This window comes from Falco cherrug, chromosome 7 (genome assembly GCF_023634085.1).
Source record: "Falco cherrug isolate bFalChe1 chromosome 7, bFalChe1.pri, whole genome shotgun sequence".
NCBI lineage: Eukaryota > Metazoa > Chordata > Aves > Falconiformes > Falconidae > Falco > Falco cherrug.
Genome location: NC_073703.1, coordinates 53372873 through 53391314, shown reverse-complemented (window position 1 = coordinate 53391314; position 18442 = coordinate 53372873). Strand labels below are relative to the sequence as shown.

The 18442-nt window shown below is 43.3% G+C and overlaps 1 protein-coding gene across 6 annotated transcripts in view; it reads left to right on the top strand.

The window, feature by feature from the left end:
• The first annotated feature begins 742 nt into the window (after window positions 1-742).
• Window positions 743-18442, top strand: part of ZFYVE26 (zinc finger FYVE-type containing 26) — a 52531-nt gene continuing 34831 nt past the window's right edge. For 3 of the 6 annotated variants that reach the window (XM_055717102.1, XM_055717106.1, XM_055717105.1), the window contains exons 1-11: window positions 743-943; window positions 1362-1573; window positions 3029-3107; window positions 3884-3973; window positions 5885-6437; window positions 7793-7923; window positions 8754-8918; window positions 9890-9978; window positions 10265-10425; window positions 14763-14966; window positions 15546-16202. In XM_055717102.1, the coding sequence (XP_055573077.1) occupies window positions 1383-1573; window positions 3029-3107; window positions 3884-3973; window positions 5885-6437; window positions 7793-7923; window positions 8754-8918; window positions 9890-9978; window positions 10265-10425; window positions 14763-14966; window positions 15546-16202 (2320 nt within the window). In that variant the 5' untranslated portion in view covers window positions 743-943; window positions 1362-1382. Of the gene's footprint in view, window positions 944-1361; window positions 1574-3028; window positions 3108-3883; window positions 3974-5884; window positions 6438-7792; window positions 7924-8753; window positions 8919-9889; window positions 9979-10264; window positions 10426-13609; window positions 13734-14762; window positions 14967-15545; window positions 16203-18442 lie in introns of those variants that run through there. The other 3 variants (XM_055717103.1, XM_055717104.1, XM_055717107.1) reach the window with 3 other exon arrangements.

Here is an 18442-nt window from a genome sequence, read left to right as displayed (position 1 = left end):
CTGCCTCATCCCACCACGGGGACCTCGGAAGGAACACAGCCGGTGTGGGTGAGAGGGCCGGGGACCGCTAGGGTGGGCAGGACCCCGCCACCTCGAACAGGGGTGCCTGGCAAGCCGACCTCGGTAGCTGTACCTGTATCTATACCTACACATTGTTACAGATGTATTTTAAAATGCTGTGTGTGCGAAACATACTGTATTTGTGAACGTTATACATATAAGTTACATGTTATACATATAAGTTGTTTATTTAGGTACCGTTTCTGTCCTCTCTCAAAGGGGGAAATGTATCGTAACTTATATCCCTATATAGACCTCTATATATATGGAGTGAGGTATGCATATAGGGCTATACACATACACAATGGGCAAATACACACACACTCTCGTATCCGTATATACCCCAATATGTATACCTTTTTCCCTCTATGTCTGTATATAGGTGTACATAATATACGTATACATATAGCCGCCCCCGCTCTGAGAGACGCCGCAGCCCTCGACGCCGGCCGCTACACCCGCCCCGCACCCCGCGGGCCCCGCCGCCTCCCGCGCCAGTGGCACGCGGCCCAACCCGCGCCAGGAGGCGGAGCTTCGGGCAGAAGTCGACCAGAACCACGAGAGGCCCGAGCACGGGGGGAGCTGGCGCCTGGTAGGCGGAGGCCGTGGGGCGTGCCGGTGGGCGGGGATGGGCGCGGCTAGCGGGGAGGGCGGGGCTTGCCCTGCCAGCTTTCCTGAGGCGGCGTCAGGCGCCCCAAAGAAAAATGACGGTTTATTTACATGCTGCCCCAGCTCGGCCAATGGGCGGACGCCTGCCCGCGTGCCCGCCCGGCGGCGCGGTCAGCTGAGGCGATGCCCAAGATGGCGGCGGCGAGGTGTGGCGGTAGCGGGGCGGTGCAGTAGGGCTCAGCGCCGCCGGGGCGGCTGCATCCTGCCCCGCCAGGTAACGCGGACCGCGGCAGGACGGGCCCCGCGGGCCGCCGCGCCGGCCCGGACCTTGCGGGGGAGGGCGAGGCGCCGGGCGGGTGCGCCGCAGAGCGCGCGGCCCGGGGCGAGCGGCTGCCGCCGCTCCCAGACGGCCCGACCCCCGCGGCGACGGGCGGCCCGGGGGCGGGGGTGGCGGTGCGGAGTGGCGGGGGCATGCCGCGGGCCGCGGGGCTGGGCTCGGGCCCCCGGGCGGCGCACCCGCGGCGGGGCGGTCCCGGCCCGCGTTGCGAGCCCGCGGTGCTTGTTGGCGCCGTACCCCGCTGCCCCTGCGGGAGGCAGCCCCCCGGAGCCTGGCCCTGCCTGGCCCTGGCGCCCTGTCGGTGCCCCAGCGTGCCCTCACGGCACCCGCCTGCGCGTGTGTCACCCTGCCGCAGGTCACCTGCCCCTCCTGGAAGATGCATTCCTTTGGAAACGAAGAAGCGGTCTCTCTGGAGCGGCTCTTCGGGTTTTTCTGCGAGTGCGTACAGCATGGGGACTGGGAACTCGCGCAGGCCTGCGTGCCCCAGCTGAGCCAGTGGCACGGCGATGGCCCTGAGAAGGTAGAAGCGGTTCTTCAGGCGCTGGTAGCTTGTCCCGTGGGGGTGAGGTAAGTGAGGTACCCTTTTGCTTCAGTAGGTTGGAGTGTAAACGAGGAGGAGCGGTCAGTTTAGTGGTGGCTGTGGGAGACAGGTGGAATCTGGGAAATAGCGCTTGCTGCAGTGCTGAGGTGCCTTGGATGTGTCCAGGTGTGCTCTTACCTGAACGCAGAGGACTTACCTCTGCCCACACACTTCGCAGGCTGCCCAGCCCACGGGGTAACAAGCTGTGTTCATTTATGCAGTTGACATGGTGATTGATAGAACCTTAAAACTTTTTGGAAGCATTTCAGAGCTGGTTTTGTTGGATTTTACTGCAGGATAAGAAGGAGATGGAACATCTGAAATTACAGTTCTCTGACAATGAGCTTCAGTTAATTTAGAAATGGAACTTCCAACATCAACACTGTAGTTATTTAAAAAGTTCTCTTGTTTCCAGCTCTTGAAAGACCTTCCAATTTCTAAAAATTACAACTCTAAAAAATTATAGTATTGATTTCTTATTTCTCTTGCACTGGATTTTGAAATGGTATTGGTTTTACTCAATCCTAGTTAATTTTGATTTTGGCTTTTCAGTTAGGTGCGTATGAAGGGTGACTTTCTAGCACTTCAGGGAACACTGGTATTCCCCTTCTTTAAGCAGATGGTCATAGTTATTCACATTATGATTTTTGTAACCTTTTGGTAAAGGTTCTAAGCAACAAGTTGACACTGACAGCAGTTAAGAGCCAGAGGAATGTGTGCATGTGGTTAGATGAATGTTGCTAATGGCCATGTGAAACATAAGCTTTTTTGATCTTTGATAGTTGGGCTATCACATCTAAAGGCTTTAGTTAGCAGTGCTAAGAGTTTTAAAGGCCAACGCACTATCTTCTTTTTTTTTCCTTTTCCTAGTCCCTTTGACAGTACTGAGTGTGTTCCATAACTGTGTAGGTTTTGGAATGTGTGTATAAGGACTGGAGCACATGAAAAGCTGATGGAGATTAGTAGCAGCGTATTACTTCACTTCTAGTTTGGACAAAGAGCTGTGCTTATGCACCGTGACCTAAAACTTAGTTTCATTTTTTTGGTTAGAACTAGACAGAACAGGAAATAGCAGTGTTTGGCATATGGTCAGATTTCAGAAAAATCTGCTGAAGTGCTCAAAGAGGGCTATACAGACTGAACTTTAGACCAGAAATAAATTTCATTGTTTTGAAGCAAAGAACTACAGCAGTAGTATTGGTATTTGGCAGATCTAAAAATAGTTATTTGCATAGCAGAAATCATTGAGTTAATGTGTAAGTAGTACCAATACTGTGGTTTCTCTGCATTCTTTTCCTTCCTGACTCTTCTTCAGCTGTTTAGTCAACTATGGTTTCATCTTACACGAAGAAATAAAAAAATCAAAATGACTCCTGGCAGTGTTTTCTCAGAGATGGGAACAACCTTGTATAATCCAGTGTATGTGCTTATTGTTTTTGTAGATGGAGGCAGAATTCTAGCCCATGGAGAACTGCATGGCTTTGGCTTCTTGTGCTGGAAAAATGGCTTGCCAGGAATCAGGTACAGAAACATCTAGCTGACTTCCAAGTGCTAAATGTCTGCCTACTTGCTTATTTAAGTTATAGGCTTTCCCATGTTCCGTTGAATTAAGTTCTCAAGGTAGCTGGAGAGATACGTTGCTTTCGCTTTTAACAAACTTGTGAAGAAACAACTGTTAATCTCCACACTGGAGAGAAAAATCAGGATTTTTTTTTGTTTAGTTAGTGGAAGTTGGCTTTTTAGCATTAAGCATCTCTGTAAATGGAAAGCGTGAGTGTATCGACTTCTGCATTTGTGTAGCACCTTTCTTACATTATAGGCTTTAGATGGTGAGGGATGTGCTCTCTGTATTGCTGTTTTCAGACAGACAAGTGCAGTATGTTTCATGAGTAAGGGAGAAACTAGCCATTTATTTTTTTTTTAATTGGTACACTGGGATGTGTGATCATGGCTTTTTTTTTTTTTTTTTTTTTTTTTTTTAGTAATTTGTCCTTGCTACTACTTAGACTTGCATTTTTTCTTTACCTTCTGAGGAAAGATGTCTCTAGTTGATAGGAATGTAATTCCTGACAAAGTGACACTTGTCTCCGTTTCCAGATGTATAGGTAAATGCAATCCACTGGTGCAGGAGCAGAACCTAATTGTGGAATAGCCTTTAATTGAGAATTGGTTGTCTTCAGTGACATATTTCAGTCTGCCTCAAAATGTTTATGAAATAGATAAGATTATTTTTATAAGGTAATGTAAATAAAAGTTTTATTGGCTAATGTCTTTCCCATTCTCATGTATTGTTTCAGAAACCTGTTCCAGTTGTTCTTCAGAGAGAAACTGAATTTTTATTGTTCTTGGAAGAACTGCAGAAAGATGTCTCTGAGGAAGTCCTAAAGGTGAGCTACTTAGTGTGCCCTACTACTTGTGAGATATGCAGAATACCAACTTTATCAGGTTTTGGGATCAAAGTTAGTACTTCCTGTTAACTTGATTGCCTGAGATACTAATATATTATTAATTTTCTAGGCAACTGTAAGTCACTGTAATTCAGACATCTTTCTAAAGTTAATCCAGTGTGCCTGCAAGTGATTTCTCTGGCTAGAGAGGAGGCTATAGGCAGGCAAAAGGAGCAAGCTTTTCTACGTGTCTTTATAACACTTTGTTCCTGAGTGCACCTGCTTGCCACAGTCTTACATCTATAGACGCCTTTAGTAATCATAAAGCTAAAACCCACTGTAAACCAAACCAAGCCATAGTCAGCCAAGCACACTTTGGATGTATGTTTGTTTTTTCTTTTTCTTCTTCGTATGATCTTAATTTTCATCCCCTCCATGGTCCTTTGTCCCCTTCCTGCAAGTTTTCAGGTGCTGTGCTGGACCATTTTATTGGGTAATTGGTATGATGTGTGCTTTGAGGTCCAGGACCATTTTTCCATTATTAATTAATACATGCAGACTGATTTATTTAATACATGGAAATATGCAAAGATGGAGTAATATCAAAAGCAAGTATAGAACAGAAAATCAGGAGAGTTACTAACTGAACTGGCCTAATTTGATGTCGGGTACAACAGAACTAGACCTGACATGTGGAATATTCACAGGTTCTAACTCTTAGAAGACTCTGTTTGTTTGTTTCTATGCCTTTTCTTAAGACGAAAATGAAAACTTACTATATTCAGAAGCTGTTTTCCGCTTTTAAATACAAGGGAAAGGTGTTCAGTATTTCTCTAAGGATACAGAATTAACAATTATAAGATTAAAGCAAACAAGGTAAACTTGACTGTTGATTAACAGACTTCAAGCAAATTTATTTTAATGACTAGCAAAGTCTGTATATATTACCATCTAACCTCCCAAGGTCATGAAAGATTCCACCATTGTCAACAGCATTGCAAAGAAAAAAGAGATTCAGCAACTTCCTATCTTTTCACAGTTACTATCATAGGCATGTTAGTAGGTAAGAGTTAGGTTTTGATCCAGCAAATAAAGAAAAGGATGTTGTGGCCTTTTCTTCCACTGCTAATATTCTCATTTTTGCACACACCAGCCACCTCTCCCCTCCATATTCCCTAAGTTGTCTCTTCCAGCCAAGGACAGCACTCACATAGATCCAGAAGTGCCATAAGCGCTGCTTAATTGCTGTTCAACTGGATTGTCCCTCACCTTCCCTCTCTTTCTTAGGAAAATTAATTGGGACTTTTTTGTTTGTTTGTGTTCCTCTTCCTAGTTCTGGAATTGTAGGTTTGCTTCTGTTAACAAGAAAAATTACTGTTGCTTAAGAAAGGAGTCTGTGAAATGGCTTCTGAATCTGTTGGGAGTTTTAACTGAGTTTGAAGAATTAGTGTTGGTGAGGATGATGCAGCTAGTAGACAGATGGTATGAATCTGGAATTAAAAAAAGGTATTAAAAAAAAAAAAAAAAGACCGAACACGAATCATCGTGCATTTACTCATGTATGAAGATAGTCGCATCAATATGTTGCTAAGAGGTAGAATACAGTAGTGCTTCAGCCATCCCATAGGAGCTTCCTGTGAACTAAGGTAACTTGCTTATGAGCACATGGCTCATACAGTGTAATTGTTTGTAACAGGAATCTATATATTTTGTAACATATTTGGGCATATCCATTCTTCTAGCAAGGATATTGGACAAAGTAGGCCATTATTAATGGTTTTCCTGGATAATAGCAATGTTTCCAAACTGATTTAGCTTCTTGTTTTCAAGTTTCTCCTACTTTAAAAAGTAATATATTTCATATTTTAGTGGCATCTGAAAGGCTTACTCTTTTTATTATTTCCCTACCAGGAACTCTTTGAAGCATTTGAGTGCAGCCAGAACAAGCACGTCACAGATAAGAAAAGAAGAGATGGTTGTTCTCACAGATTCAGTTTGGATGTTGTTTCAGCTCTCCGGAAGCTTTTGCTGCGGGCTCCACAGAGGGCAAAAGCCCTACTGGAGTTCTTCCAAGAGGAAGAAGGCACACACAGCTCCTTGCTCCAGCACTATTATTCTCTACAAAACATCTTTGTTGAATTTCTTCGTGACTCCTTGAAATCTCTGCAGAGGCTTCAGTGCAGTTCTGAGATTTCAGCAGGATTAGATCAAAGAGAATTAGTGGATACAATCTATGCTGCTCTTAGTATAGTGACTTTTGAGGTGGAGCATCAGGCTGATGAAGTACGGCACCTATTCAGGGAGCTCTTGGATGTATGCTGGGCTGAGGGAAGCCCGCTGAGAGAGGAGAAGCTACTAAGCTGTATGCTGAGGAAACAGAGCCATGGCCTGTTAAGCCTGTATAGCAGTGTTCTCATAGAAAGAACAAGAGAAAAATTTCTGGTGTCAAAATCAATACGAAAAGGTTAGTTTCACTTTTTGCTTTGGTTTCCATTTGTTTAACAAAGTCACTGAGGCATTTAACAGGCAAGTTGTCAAGATGTCAGGCAGTGTTTGTGTGAAGGTGCCTTAACAAGCCATTGAGTCTTGTAAAAGATGATGCTAAAATGACTTAAAGCAAGGAATTGTCATAGGAACCCCAGGGCTCTCTCCTTACTATTCTGTAGTCCATGTTGTCTTCTTTTGTTGGCACTTCCTTTACCACCCTTGTTGTGCTCTATTTTAATCTGCTTAGCATTTCTCCTGCTGACAATATTTCTTGTAACTGGAAAATTGACTCTCCATTTCTATATGAAGTTTTTATTGGTACAGCTCCAGCTGGAGGTTATTTGTGCTGGAGGATGTTCCATTTCAGGCCAATGACAGTTCAACTACCTCAGTAATCCCCAAATGTTCAAGCCTCTTAATACTGGAAAAGAAAACTTCTAGAAGTCAAAGGAGATGTGGAGTGGGTTGATATCGCAGCTGGAAAGAAGATGCAGTTTGATTACCTGCTTTCTTGCCAGAGCCCAGCGATTGTTTTTGTAATGGCTGTAACTTCACAGCTTTTGTCTATCTCCCTATGACGGTACATTTAGTTGAGGATCTTAGTTGAAGCTAAATAGCAAGTGGTGCCCATGCTTTTGGTAGGAGGGTGGCAGGTGAGCATGCGAGGAGGGAAAAGCTAGAGTGCCTACTCTCTTTTGCTCACTTCTGTACACTGAGGTGCAAGGCGGTAGGGTTTGTATCTTCCTACCTTCACTCAGGGATTGCTGAAGGGAAGTTCAGGCTGGTGTGATGTGGCAGACTCCGGCATTTCTGGTAATAACTACAGTCAGTGCTCCCTCCTGGGGGAAGAGAAATGGAGATATGGATAGCATCACTCTCACTGGGAGTAGTTCAAATCTCGCTTTGCACAGATCTGAGAAGTTCCTGTGCTGGACAAATCTTTGCTAAGGCCCTGCAAAGCAACATAGCATCTCAGAGCACAAGTGAGAATTCACGCAACATGGGATAAGGTGCATATGACTAGAGAAAGAAAGGCTGCGTGACCCGAGCTAATGCAAACAATCTATGTGCTGAGCAGGCTTTTGCTATATTAACAACTGTCCGGATATGAAACCAGGAAACCGTCTGCCCTGCTTATTTTCTGTTAATTTCTCTGCTTGGCTTTCTGGTTATTCCAGTAACAATATCGGAGAGTCTTAACTGTTAACATCTAACAGCTGATTAATTTTTGAGGAAATGTTGAATGCTTCTCAGTTTAAATTGACAGCAGTTATGCTTCTTTCAAAGGTACCCCTCTGTACTGGAAGGTAATCTTGTTGTGATGATTTTTAGGTTCAGCTGAGCAGCTGGATACAGAGCGAACTGTGATGAGTTTGTTCTCAGACCCTGAAGAGGCTTCTGCTTGGAAGACTGCCTATTTCTACTGCTTGAGCAGCAGCAAGCACTTTCTGGAACAGATTCTGGTACGGCCATAAAATCATTAAGAGGAGAAACCCAACGGTGGCTAAAGTTAGTCCCTGTATTGAACATATCCTGGTGGTGCACAGAAGCACTTTGTATTCACATAGTGTTTACTAGGAGTCATGACTTACAGGAACAATGAGGTAACCAGTGATAACTCCCCTACTTTCAGCTGTGTGATGAACTAAAACCATTTAATGAGATTTTTGGAAAAGTTCATGTGCATGCAGACTGAAGATTAGATCTTCAGAATTTAAGAAGTCCTGTGTTCTGCATGTAATTTTGTTGGATACACTGCTTTATTTACCCCATGATCTCAAACTACTTGCTTTGCTTTCCTGATGCTGGTAGTCTTGGCGCAGTGAGACTAGTTCGCAAGGTAAAATTTAATTTTGAAGAGCTTGAAGACGTGGTATGTGTTAAATTATTTGAATGTATTTACATAGATAAAAGAAATGGAATACAGGTAGGTGTTCACTGTTAAAGCGTGAGTTTTTAAGATTAACTGTATTTCCGCTTCTAAATAATGTGCTCATTCAAGTTTCTTACGTAATCCCTGTGACAGAGACATAATCAATAGAAAGAATGTAAAGATAATGTAGTGAGGGAGTGTGAGCTGGCTCTGTATGAAGCGTTTGAAATTATGTTTTTCTCATGACAGTTTTACTGAAGAGTAACCTGGTGGCTTGGGAAACAAATTTAGGAAGGTTCCAGGTGCAGAACTTCACTGTTTTAGTGAAGCTAATACTGAAGTGACTGCTCACATAATCTGCCAGACATTACAGGTCTCTGCATTATGGAAAGATAAATACTTCTTCCTCTTGTTTTCTAGGTGACTGCATTAACTTTACTGAAAAGAGAAGACTACTCAGGACTGAACAACTTATTGAGGAGAGAATTCAACCCCCTTAGCCGCCTCTTGGTATTGCTTGGATGGACTCATTGTCAAAGCTTGGAATCGGCAAAAGCGTTGCTATGGACTCTTCACAAAACTCGGGTAAATCAGCAGAAAGCAAGTGGCTGTGTTCCAGTCTGAGTCCAGGGCATATGATTGCCCAGGAGATTCTGAAAGTTTCTCTTGCATAATCTCTTCAGCCTGTGCTGTTAACATAAGAAAGACAGCAATGGTTGCTGATTAGTTTTGCAAAGAGCTGGGGACATTTGATGGGTGTCGTTTCATCCACTGAGTCATCCCTGGAAGGTGACTAATTCTGGTCACAACAACTTGAGTTCAGCAGCAGGGTAGCTTGGAAATTTCCCATACCCATTCTCAAAATGAAATGATAAATGATAAGAGCTGTGACTGAAAGATCCACTTATTTTGGGGGAAGTCTTCATCTCTGAAGAAGAGAGAGGGTTCTAACTCTGAGGGTGTAGTTGCAGTTCAGATCATACCTGTCTGCAGGCAAGTGGCTTGGATGACAGAGGTGGGGAGTCTGGGAGCTTTGCACTGCCGGATCGCTGGGGCAGGTCTAGGCTGGTATTGCCTTAAGGGAGTTGCCATCTAATGGTAATAGACTGAAAGTCTATTCGATAGCCTCTGCAAAGTGGAAGTCTTAGATCTGATTTTAGCAGGCAGGCATCTGTAGTAGAAAAGCCCATGGAAAAGGAGAATAACTGTCTGCTACCCAGTATATCATCTGTTCTAGTACATGGTTATTTCTAGATGTTAGTGTCTTAGACTGTTGTTAAACATAATTTGCATTTTGAAAGCTAACCTTGAAAAGGGATGTAGCCACCTTTCCATGGTCTGTGGGTGTGTTGAGTGGAGGCTGACTGATTTTGATGCTCCTTCAGAACAGCTCTTCCTTGCTGGCTTTGTGATAAAACTGGCGGTTTTCTGCACTTGAAAGTTACCATCTGGATAAAGAAGTCTTATGAACATCCCATATGTGACACAGGCTTGGTTCTGCTGCCTGAGTAGAAGATTTGTTGTAAAGGATTTCTTTTATTTGTCTTCCCATTTAGGATCTGTGCAATGATTCAGTACTAAAAGATTTCTGTGATGGGCTGTGGGCTCAAGTGGAAGTTCTTGAATGGTGCATACAGCAAAACAGGTAAAATGGTCAGAAGGACTTTTTCCAAACTGTCTTGCCAAATCTATTAGTCAGTTTATGTATGCAAATAGAAATGGTGTTCTTTTCTGTGAATCTTGGCAAATCATCTCCTAGTGACTGTATATCACAAGCTCTTGAAATTGCTTCGTAGGCATTAGTTAAACTATTTGGGTTTCTTTTTAACTGCAGTAGTTTAGTTGACTCAGAATTAGTGGGAGATATGTGTTTAAACATTGCTAAGAGACCTAAATCTGTTTGTCACCTTTTTGTTTGTTCTCTTTTGCAGTATTACTATCCCAAGGAAGGTTCTTTTGCAACACTTGCACAGTCTAGATTGCCACACTGCAGTGTACTCTCTTCATCATCTCACTAATCTTCTGGCACTGAACGAAGACGATGTTACTGAGCTTCTTCAGAAAGTTCCTGCTAGAGACCAGCAGATGCAGGGTAAATGTGTAGGGGTCGTGAGAACACAGAAAAAACCCAATACGTCAAGTATGTGTTGCTCAGTATTTCTGCCAGGAAGAATCTGGAGTTTTTTACCTTCTTCTAAAATAAGAAAGATACTGCTTATCAGCGATTCTGCAGAAGGAAACTAGAGCGTGTGTGGCAATTATTTTAGAATCCTTTTGGGGAGTAAATTGTCTCCCAAGAAGGAGTTGTGAGATCTCTCTGATCTCACAAGGACAGATCTGTGAAAGAGAGTTTTCAAAATGGTAATAAGACTTAGCACACGCTCAATATGTGCTAGTCATTGTAACATATACTGTTTAATATCCTTAGCTTGAGAAGTAAGTGTATGTTTTGAATTTCAGCCATATGTGTGTTTGAATTTAAAAATGAAAGGGCAAAGCCAGATAGAATTAACAAAATATCATACTATAACGGCTTCATTTTTGAAAAATCCGAAATGGGAATTTTGGTGATTTTTTTTTTCTTACCAAATCTACTTTAATATTAAAATCAGTAGGGCTTACCTACGGGCTGCGGCTACATCCCTCTTGCTTCACTTCTCATCTTCCCGTGTTCCAGTTTGGTGCCTAAAATAGCTGAGATTACTAAATACATGAATTCACTTAGAAGTGACTCTCCTTGTACACTCTTGAATTGAGGCCTATATCCAGGTTCAACTGTTGCTATTTGAGTGCTTTATCCTGATAGAGCCTCTTAATAATGATACAGAAGCTCAGTCTTCCTGTGTGTACTTGAACCTGAGAAGCTGCAATTTTTTGTGCTTTATTCCTTCTATGGATGGAAATTTGTGCATATGTAATATCAACCTGACTTACACGGAGTGCTCTCAGTGATGGATCTTGCACAAATTTTCCAGGTTGCCTAATGGGAAGCAGTTTTCTCTTCCAGTATCACATTGTTAAGGTGTTGGTTTCTAGTCCTATTTTTACAGGTTTTGTTGTTAAAATTATCAGTACAGTTGTTCTGAATAGTCTTCAAAGATGTAATGATTTAAGACTCTCTCTTATATATCCTTTTACAAGGGCACATAGTGATAGGACAAGGGGTAATGGCTTTAAGCTGAAAGAGGGTAGATGTAGATTATATTAGGAAGAAATTCTTTACTGTGAGAGTGGTAAGGCTCTGGAATAGGTTGCCCAGAGAAGTTGTGGATGGCTGTGGTGGGTTGACCTTGGCTAGACACCACGTGCCCACCAAGCTGCTCTATCACTCCTTTCTGCAGCAGAATGGGGTAGGGGAAGAAAATAAGATGGAAAAAAACCCCTTGTGGGTCAAGATAAAGGCAGTTTAATGAAGCAATAGCAGAAGTCACACATGCAGATGTGAAAGAAAACAAAAGATGTTATGCTCTGCTTCCTATCAGCAGGTGATGTTCTGCCACTGCCTACTGAAGCCCTGCTTCCTGGGAACAGTGGTTGCGCCCAAAGACAAGTGTCATAAATAACAAATGCCCTCACCTTCCTCCCTCTTTCTCCTAGCTTTTATATCTGAGCAGACATTGTATGGCATGGAATATCCCATTGACCACTTTGGGTCAGCTGTCCTGGCTCTGTCCCAAGATCTTGCCCACCCCCAGCTTACTGCAGGTGGCGGGGTGGGTGGGAAGCAGGGGGAGGTTATAGAGACAGCCTGGGTGCTGTGTGAGCACTGCTCGGTGGTAGCCAAAACACTGGTGTGCTATCACCACTTTTCTAGCTGCCAATATGAGTGCAGCACTGAGGGCTGCTGTGGGGCTCAGCCAGACCCAGTACAATGCCCCATCCCTGGAAATGTTGGAGGCCAGGTTGGATGGAGCTTTGCCCAACCTGGTCTAGTGGAAGGTGGAATGGGTTGGAACTAGATGATCTTTAAGGTCCCTTCCAACCCATTCTGTGGTCTCTGGTTTCACTTCCTGAAATTGTTTTGTTGTTGCTGAAGTTTTTTCAATCAGTTCTTACATTTTAATTCTTTTCTATTTAAATTTTTTCAAACCCAGGAAGAGGCAGTTCCATTGTGTCTTCTGGTTGCTGCATGACTGTAGCAAAAGAACTCTAGCTGTGGTTTCTCTTCTTTTTTCAGATCACCTTAGTTTATGGAACTAGTTAATGGAAGACAAGTCCTCCCTCTCTTTTCAGCCCAGTGATTAATGTAAAGTTCAGATAACTTTATATACAGTTTAATAGAATCTCTTTTAAAATAATGTATTTTGAAATTTAAAGGGAGGAGTCATGAAGTTTTGATTTGTCTGGTAGTGTTAACAGGCCTTTTTGTCCCCTCATCCCACATACTTCCCCTTCTTTCTGACACATCCACCAGCTGCAGTAGTGAAACTGAAGTAGTGCTACTGGTTGACAGTTATGTTCAGGCAATCTTCAGATCAGTGTGTAACACTAGCTTTGATCAGTCACACTAACAAAAGAAATTATGAGCAGATATTTCCTCATGAGTTACATAATTCAAGAATAAGGTGTTAATATTTCTGGCATAGGAAAAACAAGTGCTTATCGTTCAAGGGTAGTTCTTCAGTATTGGTACAAGGAAAATCTTTGGTTTAGAAGAGGATACTGACACAAACTCACTGCATCCAGGTCTTTTCACATAGGAGGCAAAATTGTATTAAACTTGCATTTGATTACCAGTGTGTATCTTGTGGTGTCTCCAGCTAGCGATTTTGCTTTTTCAGAGGACTGAAATATTTATCAGATCTCTGGCTTCACCTCCCTGAAGTCCTCTTAAGATAGTGGTATTGAGAACTTTGAGTGCTACGTATTAGTGTACAGCTGCTGGTGAATTATAGCATTTCTGTGGCCATGTGGATTCTGCAAAGGATTCTTACTTGGATGTTTCCTCATTATAGCTTCCACCATTGCAGCTGTTTAGAATTGCAATGATAAGGAGTAATTGGGTTCAAACTGTGCTCTCAGGGCTTTTGTCTTGGCTGGTCTGTAGTTTGAAGAAGAGTTCAGGCTGCTGTTTTTCTTTGAAATCATTGAATTGTTTATATGGGAAAAGACCTTTAAGATCATCAAGTCCAACCCTTACCCTAGCACTGCCAAGTCCACCACTAGACCATGTCACTAAGCATTACATGTCTTTTAAATGCTTCCAGGGATGGTGAATCAACCACTTCCCTAGGCAGCCTGTTCCAATGCTTGACAAACCTTTTGGTGAAGAAATTTTTCCCAATACCCAATCTAAACCTCCCCTGCCACAACCTGAGGCCGTTTCCTCTTGTCCTATCACTTGTTACTTGGGAGAAGAGTTCAAGACTTGTGGAGGACAGTGCTGAAACACCGTTCTAGGTAATGCTATTCAGTCCCAGAGTTTGAATGGGGACATTATCAGTACATCAGACCAGTGCTTTGTTAAAAAAACTTGGCTAATGCTTCCCCTGTGTGACGACAGGCAGAGGGACAATCTACCCCTTGTATAAGTATATAGGATAGTGGATTCAAGCACTAATGTAACATTGTCTGGGGTTTTGGTTTTTTGTTGGGGTGGGGTGGGTGGATTTGTAACCTTTGTACATTAGTTGGATAATTCATCTAAACCTAACACAACAGAATATATGACTATATTATGTTTTGGGTGAAGGGGATGATAATGCGACTTTTACATAATTTGCAGCTCTGATGTTCTGTTGTACTAAGAAGGGATCATGTCACTGGCATGTGACACCTTCTTCTCTCAAAAAAAAAAAAAAAAACCAAAACCCCAAAAAGGGGAAGGAGCAGGTGTAGTGCTTCTGCAAGTTGCCTTTATCATAAATGTATAAAAGGAAACTGTGGGACTGTAATCAATTGCAGATTATGTATGATCTATATGGCCAGCCATGGTGGATAGAATCAACTGTGGTATGTATTAATGTAAATCTGTAGAGGTGGTGGTATTCTATTCTCACTATGGTCGTAGCCAGGCTACACTATCTCCCTACTTATCTACCGTGTGATAGAACACAAAATTCTAAGATGCTGGAACAAGGCAGAGTCTGTCCCTGTGTTGTCAATGCAGCAATGTAGCTTAACCACATATCTCTAATGAGACTTGTCATGAGCAGTTTTCAATCGTTCTGTGCTGTAGCCAGGTCCTGTAACACAGTTTCACAGGAAATGTCCTTTTCAGAAGGGGATCCAGACTGGAATTTTCTGTGGTGGATTTTGTTTGTTGGTTTTTTTCAAATGTTGTGAAATAACAGCGAGATAGAGTAAAGCTGGAATGGAGGCAACACTGGGGAAGAAAGTGTGGATAAATATAGTTGGGTGGTAACTGCAGGAGAAAATTGTTTTCCTGTCTATCTCCTACTCCTTCACCACTCTTATTTTCCTCCACAGCAGCAACACTCCCTAACACCCTGAGTCAGCAACGCAATCTGGCACTCTTTCGAGCATTTTGCGCTATGAAGTATGCTATCTATGCTCTCTGTGTAAATTCACATAAGCATTCCAAGTGCAAAGATTGTGTGCACAACCACCTTGGTGATATTCCTGAAGATGCAACTTTTGGAGAACCAGCAGGTGATTGGCTTCCTTTCTCAGGTTCAGTAGTGTGTACTTCTACATTTGCAGGGCTCTGAATTATTGCTTAGTATGGGGATAATATTGCACCATGTGTACAAATGATGTTGTTAGTCAATGGGTTATGAGTGCTCTGCAAACAAGTATAATAGCATTTCTTTACGGTGGTGTTACTTTTAGTAGTAATAGATATGAATAAGCTACCTGCCTTGTTCTAAAACATTTAAGGTAATTGTATTAAGAATATAGTGCAAAAAGAAGGTGATATTAGATACCTGTGGATGGAAGTGGCAGGGATACTTTTGTAAGAGCTTGTGATTCCCCAGAGCTAAAACTGATTTAATAGCTAAAATAGGTGTAATCTGAGTTTGCACGTCATTGCACAAGGTGATAATTGGCATTACTGAGAGGCAGGAGGCACGCTACCTTTTTAAATGGAAAATGCTGGACATACATTTACTTGATTTGTGGAGAAATGATTGGCGCTGAGCCACTGGGACAGTTCCCTCTTCTAGGATTTTCTTAAAAGGGCAAAGGCTGGAGGAGGGAGCTCCTGGAAAACATTGTAAATGTTCTTTATTTTTGTTCTTAATTATACAGATTGCTCTTCAGTATTTCCTCAGTACCTTGTGAAGTGTCAGCAGTTCTTAAGGAGCATTCCTATTCCTTTGCGCCTGGAGGTTTTGGAGAACATCTTCTCCTTGCTTTTTGTTTCCTACAGTGACCTCCATACTGAGACTCTTCTACCTGAGGACTATGCAGAGGATGATGACCTTGACAAAAAGAGTACTACTGTGAGTGTGGAAGGCAGTGCTAGTCAGCATTCTTCCACCTCAGAAAGTCCACAGCACCTAATAGAGGCTGAAAAGAAATTTGAGAGGCATCTGTTAACTGCTCAGACAGTTCACACAGATACCCAAGATCTTTATGACTCAGTATTAGATGACAAAAGCTGTGATGAAACTTCTAGGCTCAACTACCTGGATCTGAAACACTTCACCAGTGGTGTTACTGGATTTATAGCAGATGACGTGGCCATGGATGCCTTCCTCACGTTGCTTCTCAACCATCTGGAAGAAATTCAGAGTTCTCTCCCATGGGACTCCAGTAATGTGCCTCATGAAGAGCTGGAGCTTGTTGAGTGCTTGAATCTTTCTGCAAGCAGAGATGCCTTTGGAAGTCGTGTGTTACAGTTTTCCAAATACCTTTCCGAAGCTCACTGGCGATACAAGGTGGTGATGAGTAACAGAAATGCAGGTAGGCTTTGTATTTGACACTTTCTGATAAATCAACGTTGTTCTGTTACAGCTGTCCAGGCAATAGTCTCGAGATTAAATTCCCTGAGCATATTACTGAGGGAGCACATTTTGACAGATATTAAGAGAGTGACCTAGTTGGAGATCACCTGGTTCTTGCACAATTCTCCAATAGGAGTTGTCTCTATTCTAATCAGAAAGTTTGGGGTTTCTTGGTTGGTTTTCTTTTCCCCTCCCCTTTGTGGGCACAGTTTCAGTTTCCCTGTGTTTCTTCTGCCCCTTCATCACAAGTTATGTTGGCAGCGCAGTGATATGAAGGGACATGGTGGTGTGTGATCCAGTGCAAGCCAGATAAACTCATCACGTTCATGGATAGTGTTGGTTTAGCCTGGTCTGGAAACCCGTTAGGAACATGTATCAGAGGAACTTGGATTATTTTGGAGTGCAGGTCACTCCTCAGGAGTAGCTAGAACACCACTTGGGAACCTGCTCCCACCCTTCTCCTTATCTTGTAACTTGTTAGCGCTGCTACTATCAGTTTTCTGCTTGTATTGTAGTGTGGCTTGCTGTGTATCTTGGTCCATGCCAAGTCCACGTCCCAAGGAAGTCTGGGCAGTATGGACCTTAAATGTTCCAAGCTTCCAAACTTCTCAGGTCTCCCACTATAAAGGAGGGAATGTGATGGGGCTTATGTTTGAGTAGGCAGCCCTCAGTGTTTCTGTTGGACAGGCAGCAGCTTTCTGTGGGATTCTGTACTGTTGTGTCCTGGCTTGTGACAAATAATGACAGCTATTTGGGAACATCTTCCAGAGAAAAGTGGCTGGCTTTTCTTGACACTGCATGTCTCAGGTTTTCTGTCTCAAGAGCTGGCACCCCCCTTACTTGCTCATTTCCAGAATTGTTGACTGAGTCAGTGTTCATACTACCCTGCATTACCAAGCTGTTTCAGCAAAACCTTAATGACAAACCAAACTCTCCCTTTTACTATTTTAATTCTTTTCACCTTGTTTCTAACTGCTTATATATTTGGACTATACCTATTTTTCTGTATAGTTAGAATCATAGGATTCATTTAGATGGGAAAGAACGCTTAATACTGATCAGGAGTGTGTAGAAGGTGTAGTATATTCCAAGCAATGTAGATTCGTAGAATGGTTTGGGTTGCAAGGGACCTTAAAGATCATCTAGTTCTAACCCCTGACTAGACCAGGTTGCTCACAGACCCATCCAACCTGGCCTTGAACACTTCAGGGATGGGGCATCCACAGCTTCTCTGGGCAACCTGTGACAGTGCCTCCCCACCCTCATAGTGAAGAATTTCTTCCTCATTTCTAATCTAAATTTACTCTTTCAGCTTAAAGCCATTACCCTTTGTCCTATCACTACATGCCCTTGTGAAAAGTCCCTCCCCAGCTTTCTTGTAGGCCCTCTTTAGGTACTGAAGGGCTGCTTAGGAGGCCTCCCCAAAGCCTTGTCTTCTCCAGGCTGAACAACCCCAACTCTCTCAGCCTGTCTTCACAGCAGAGGTGCTCCAGCCCTCTGATCATCTGCATGGCCCTCCTCTGGACTCGTTCCAGCAGGTCCTTCTTATGTTGGGGGCCCCAGAGCTGAATGCAGTACTCCAGGTGGGGTCTCACGAGAGCAGAGTAGAGTGGGAGAATCACCTCCCTCGACCTGCTGGTCACGCTTCTTTTGATGCAGCCCAGGGTACGGTTGGCTTTCTGGGCTCCAAGTGCACATTTGCCAAGCCATGTTGACCTTTTCGTCCACCAACATCCCCAAGTCTTTCTCATCAGGGCTGCTCTCAACCCATTCTCTGCCCAGCCTGTATTTGTGCTTGGGATTGCCCTGACCCACATGCAGGACCTTGCACTTGGACTCGTTGAACTTAATGGAGTCCATACAGGTCCACCTCTCAAGCCTGCCCAGGTCCCTCTGGATAGATAGCATCCCTTCTTTCCAGCAGGTCATCTGCACCACACAGCTTGGTGTCACATGCGGACTTGCTGAGGGTGCACTCGATTCTGTTGTCCGTGTTGCCGACAAAGATGTTAAACAGTGCCAGTCCCAGTACAACCCTGAGGAACGCCACTTGTCAGGGGTGTCTGCTTGGACATCAAGCTATTGACCACAACTCTTTGTGACCATCTAGCCAATTCCTTATCCCCATTGGTTGTGGATGTGAAAAACACAGTATTAGTTGAATTGCATCAAAATTACGTCAAGGTGCTGGTTTAAACT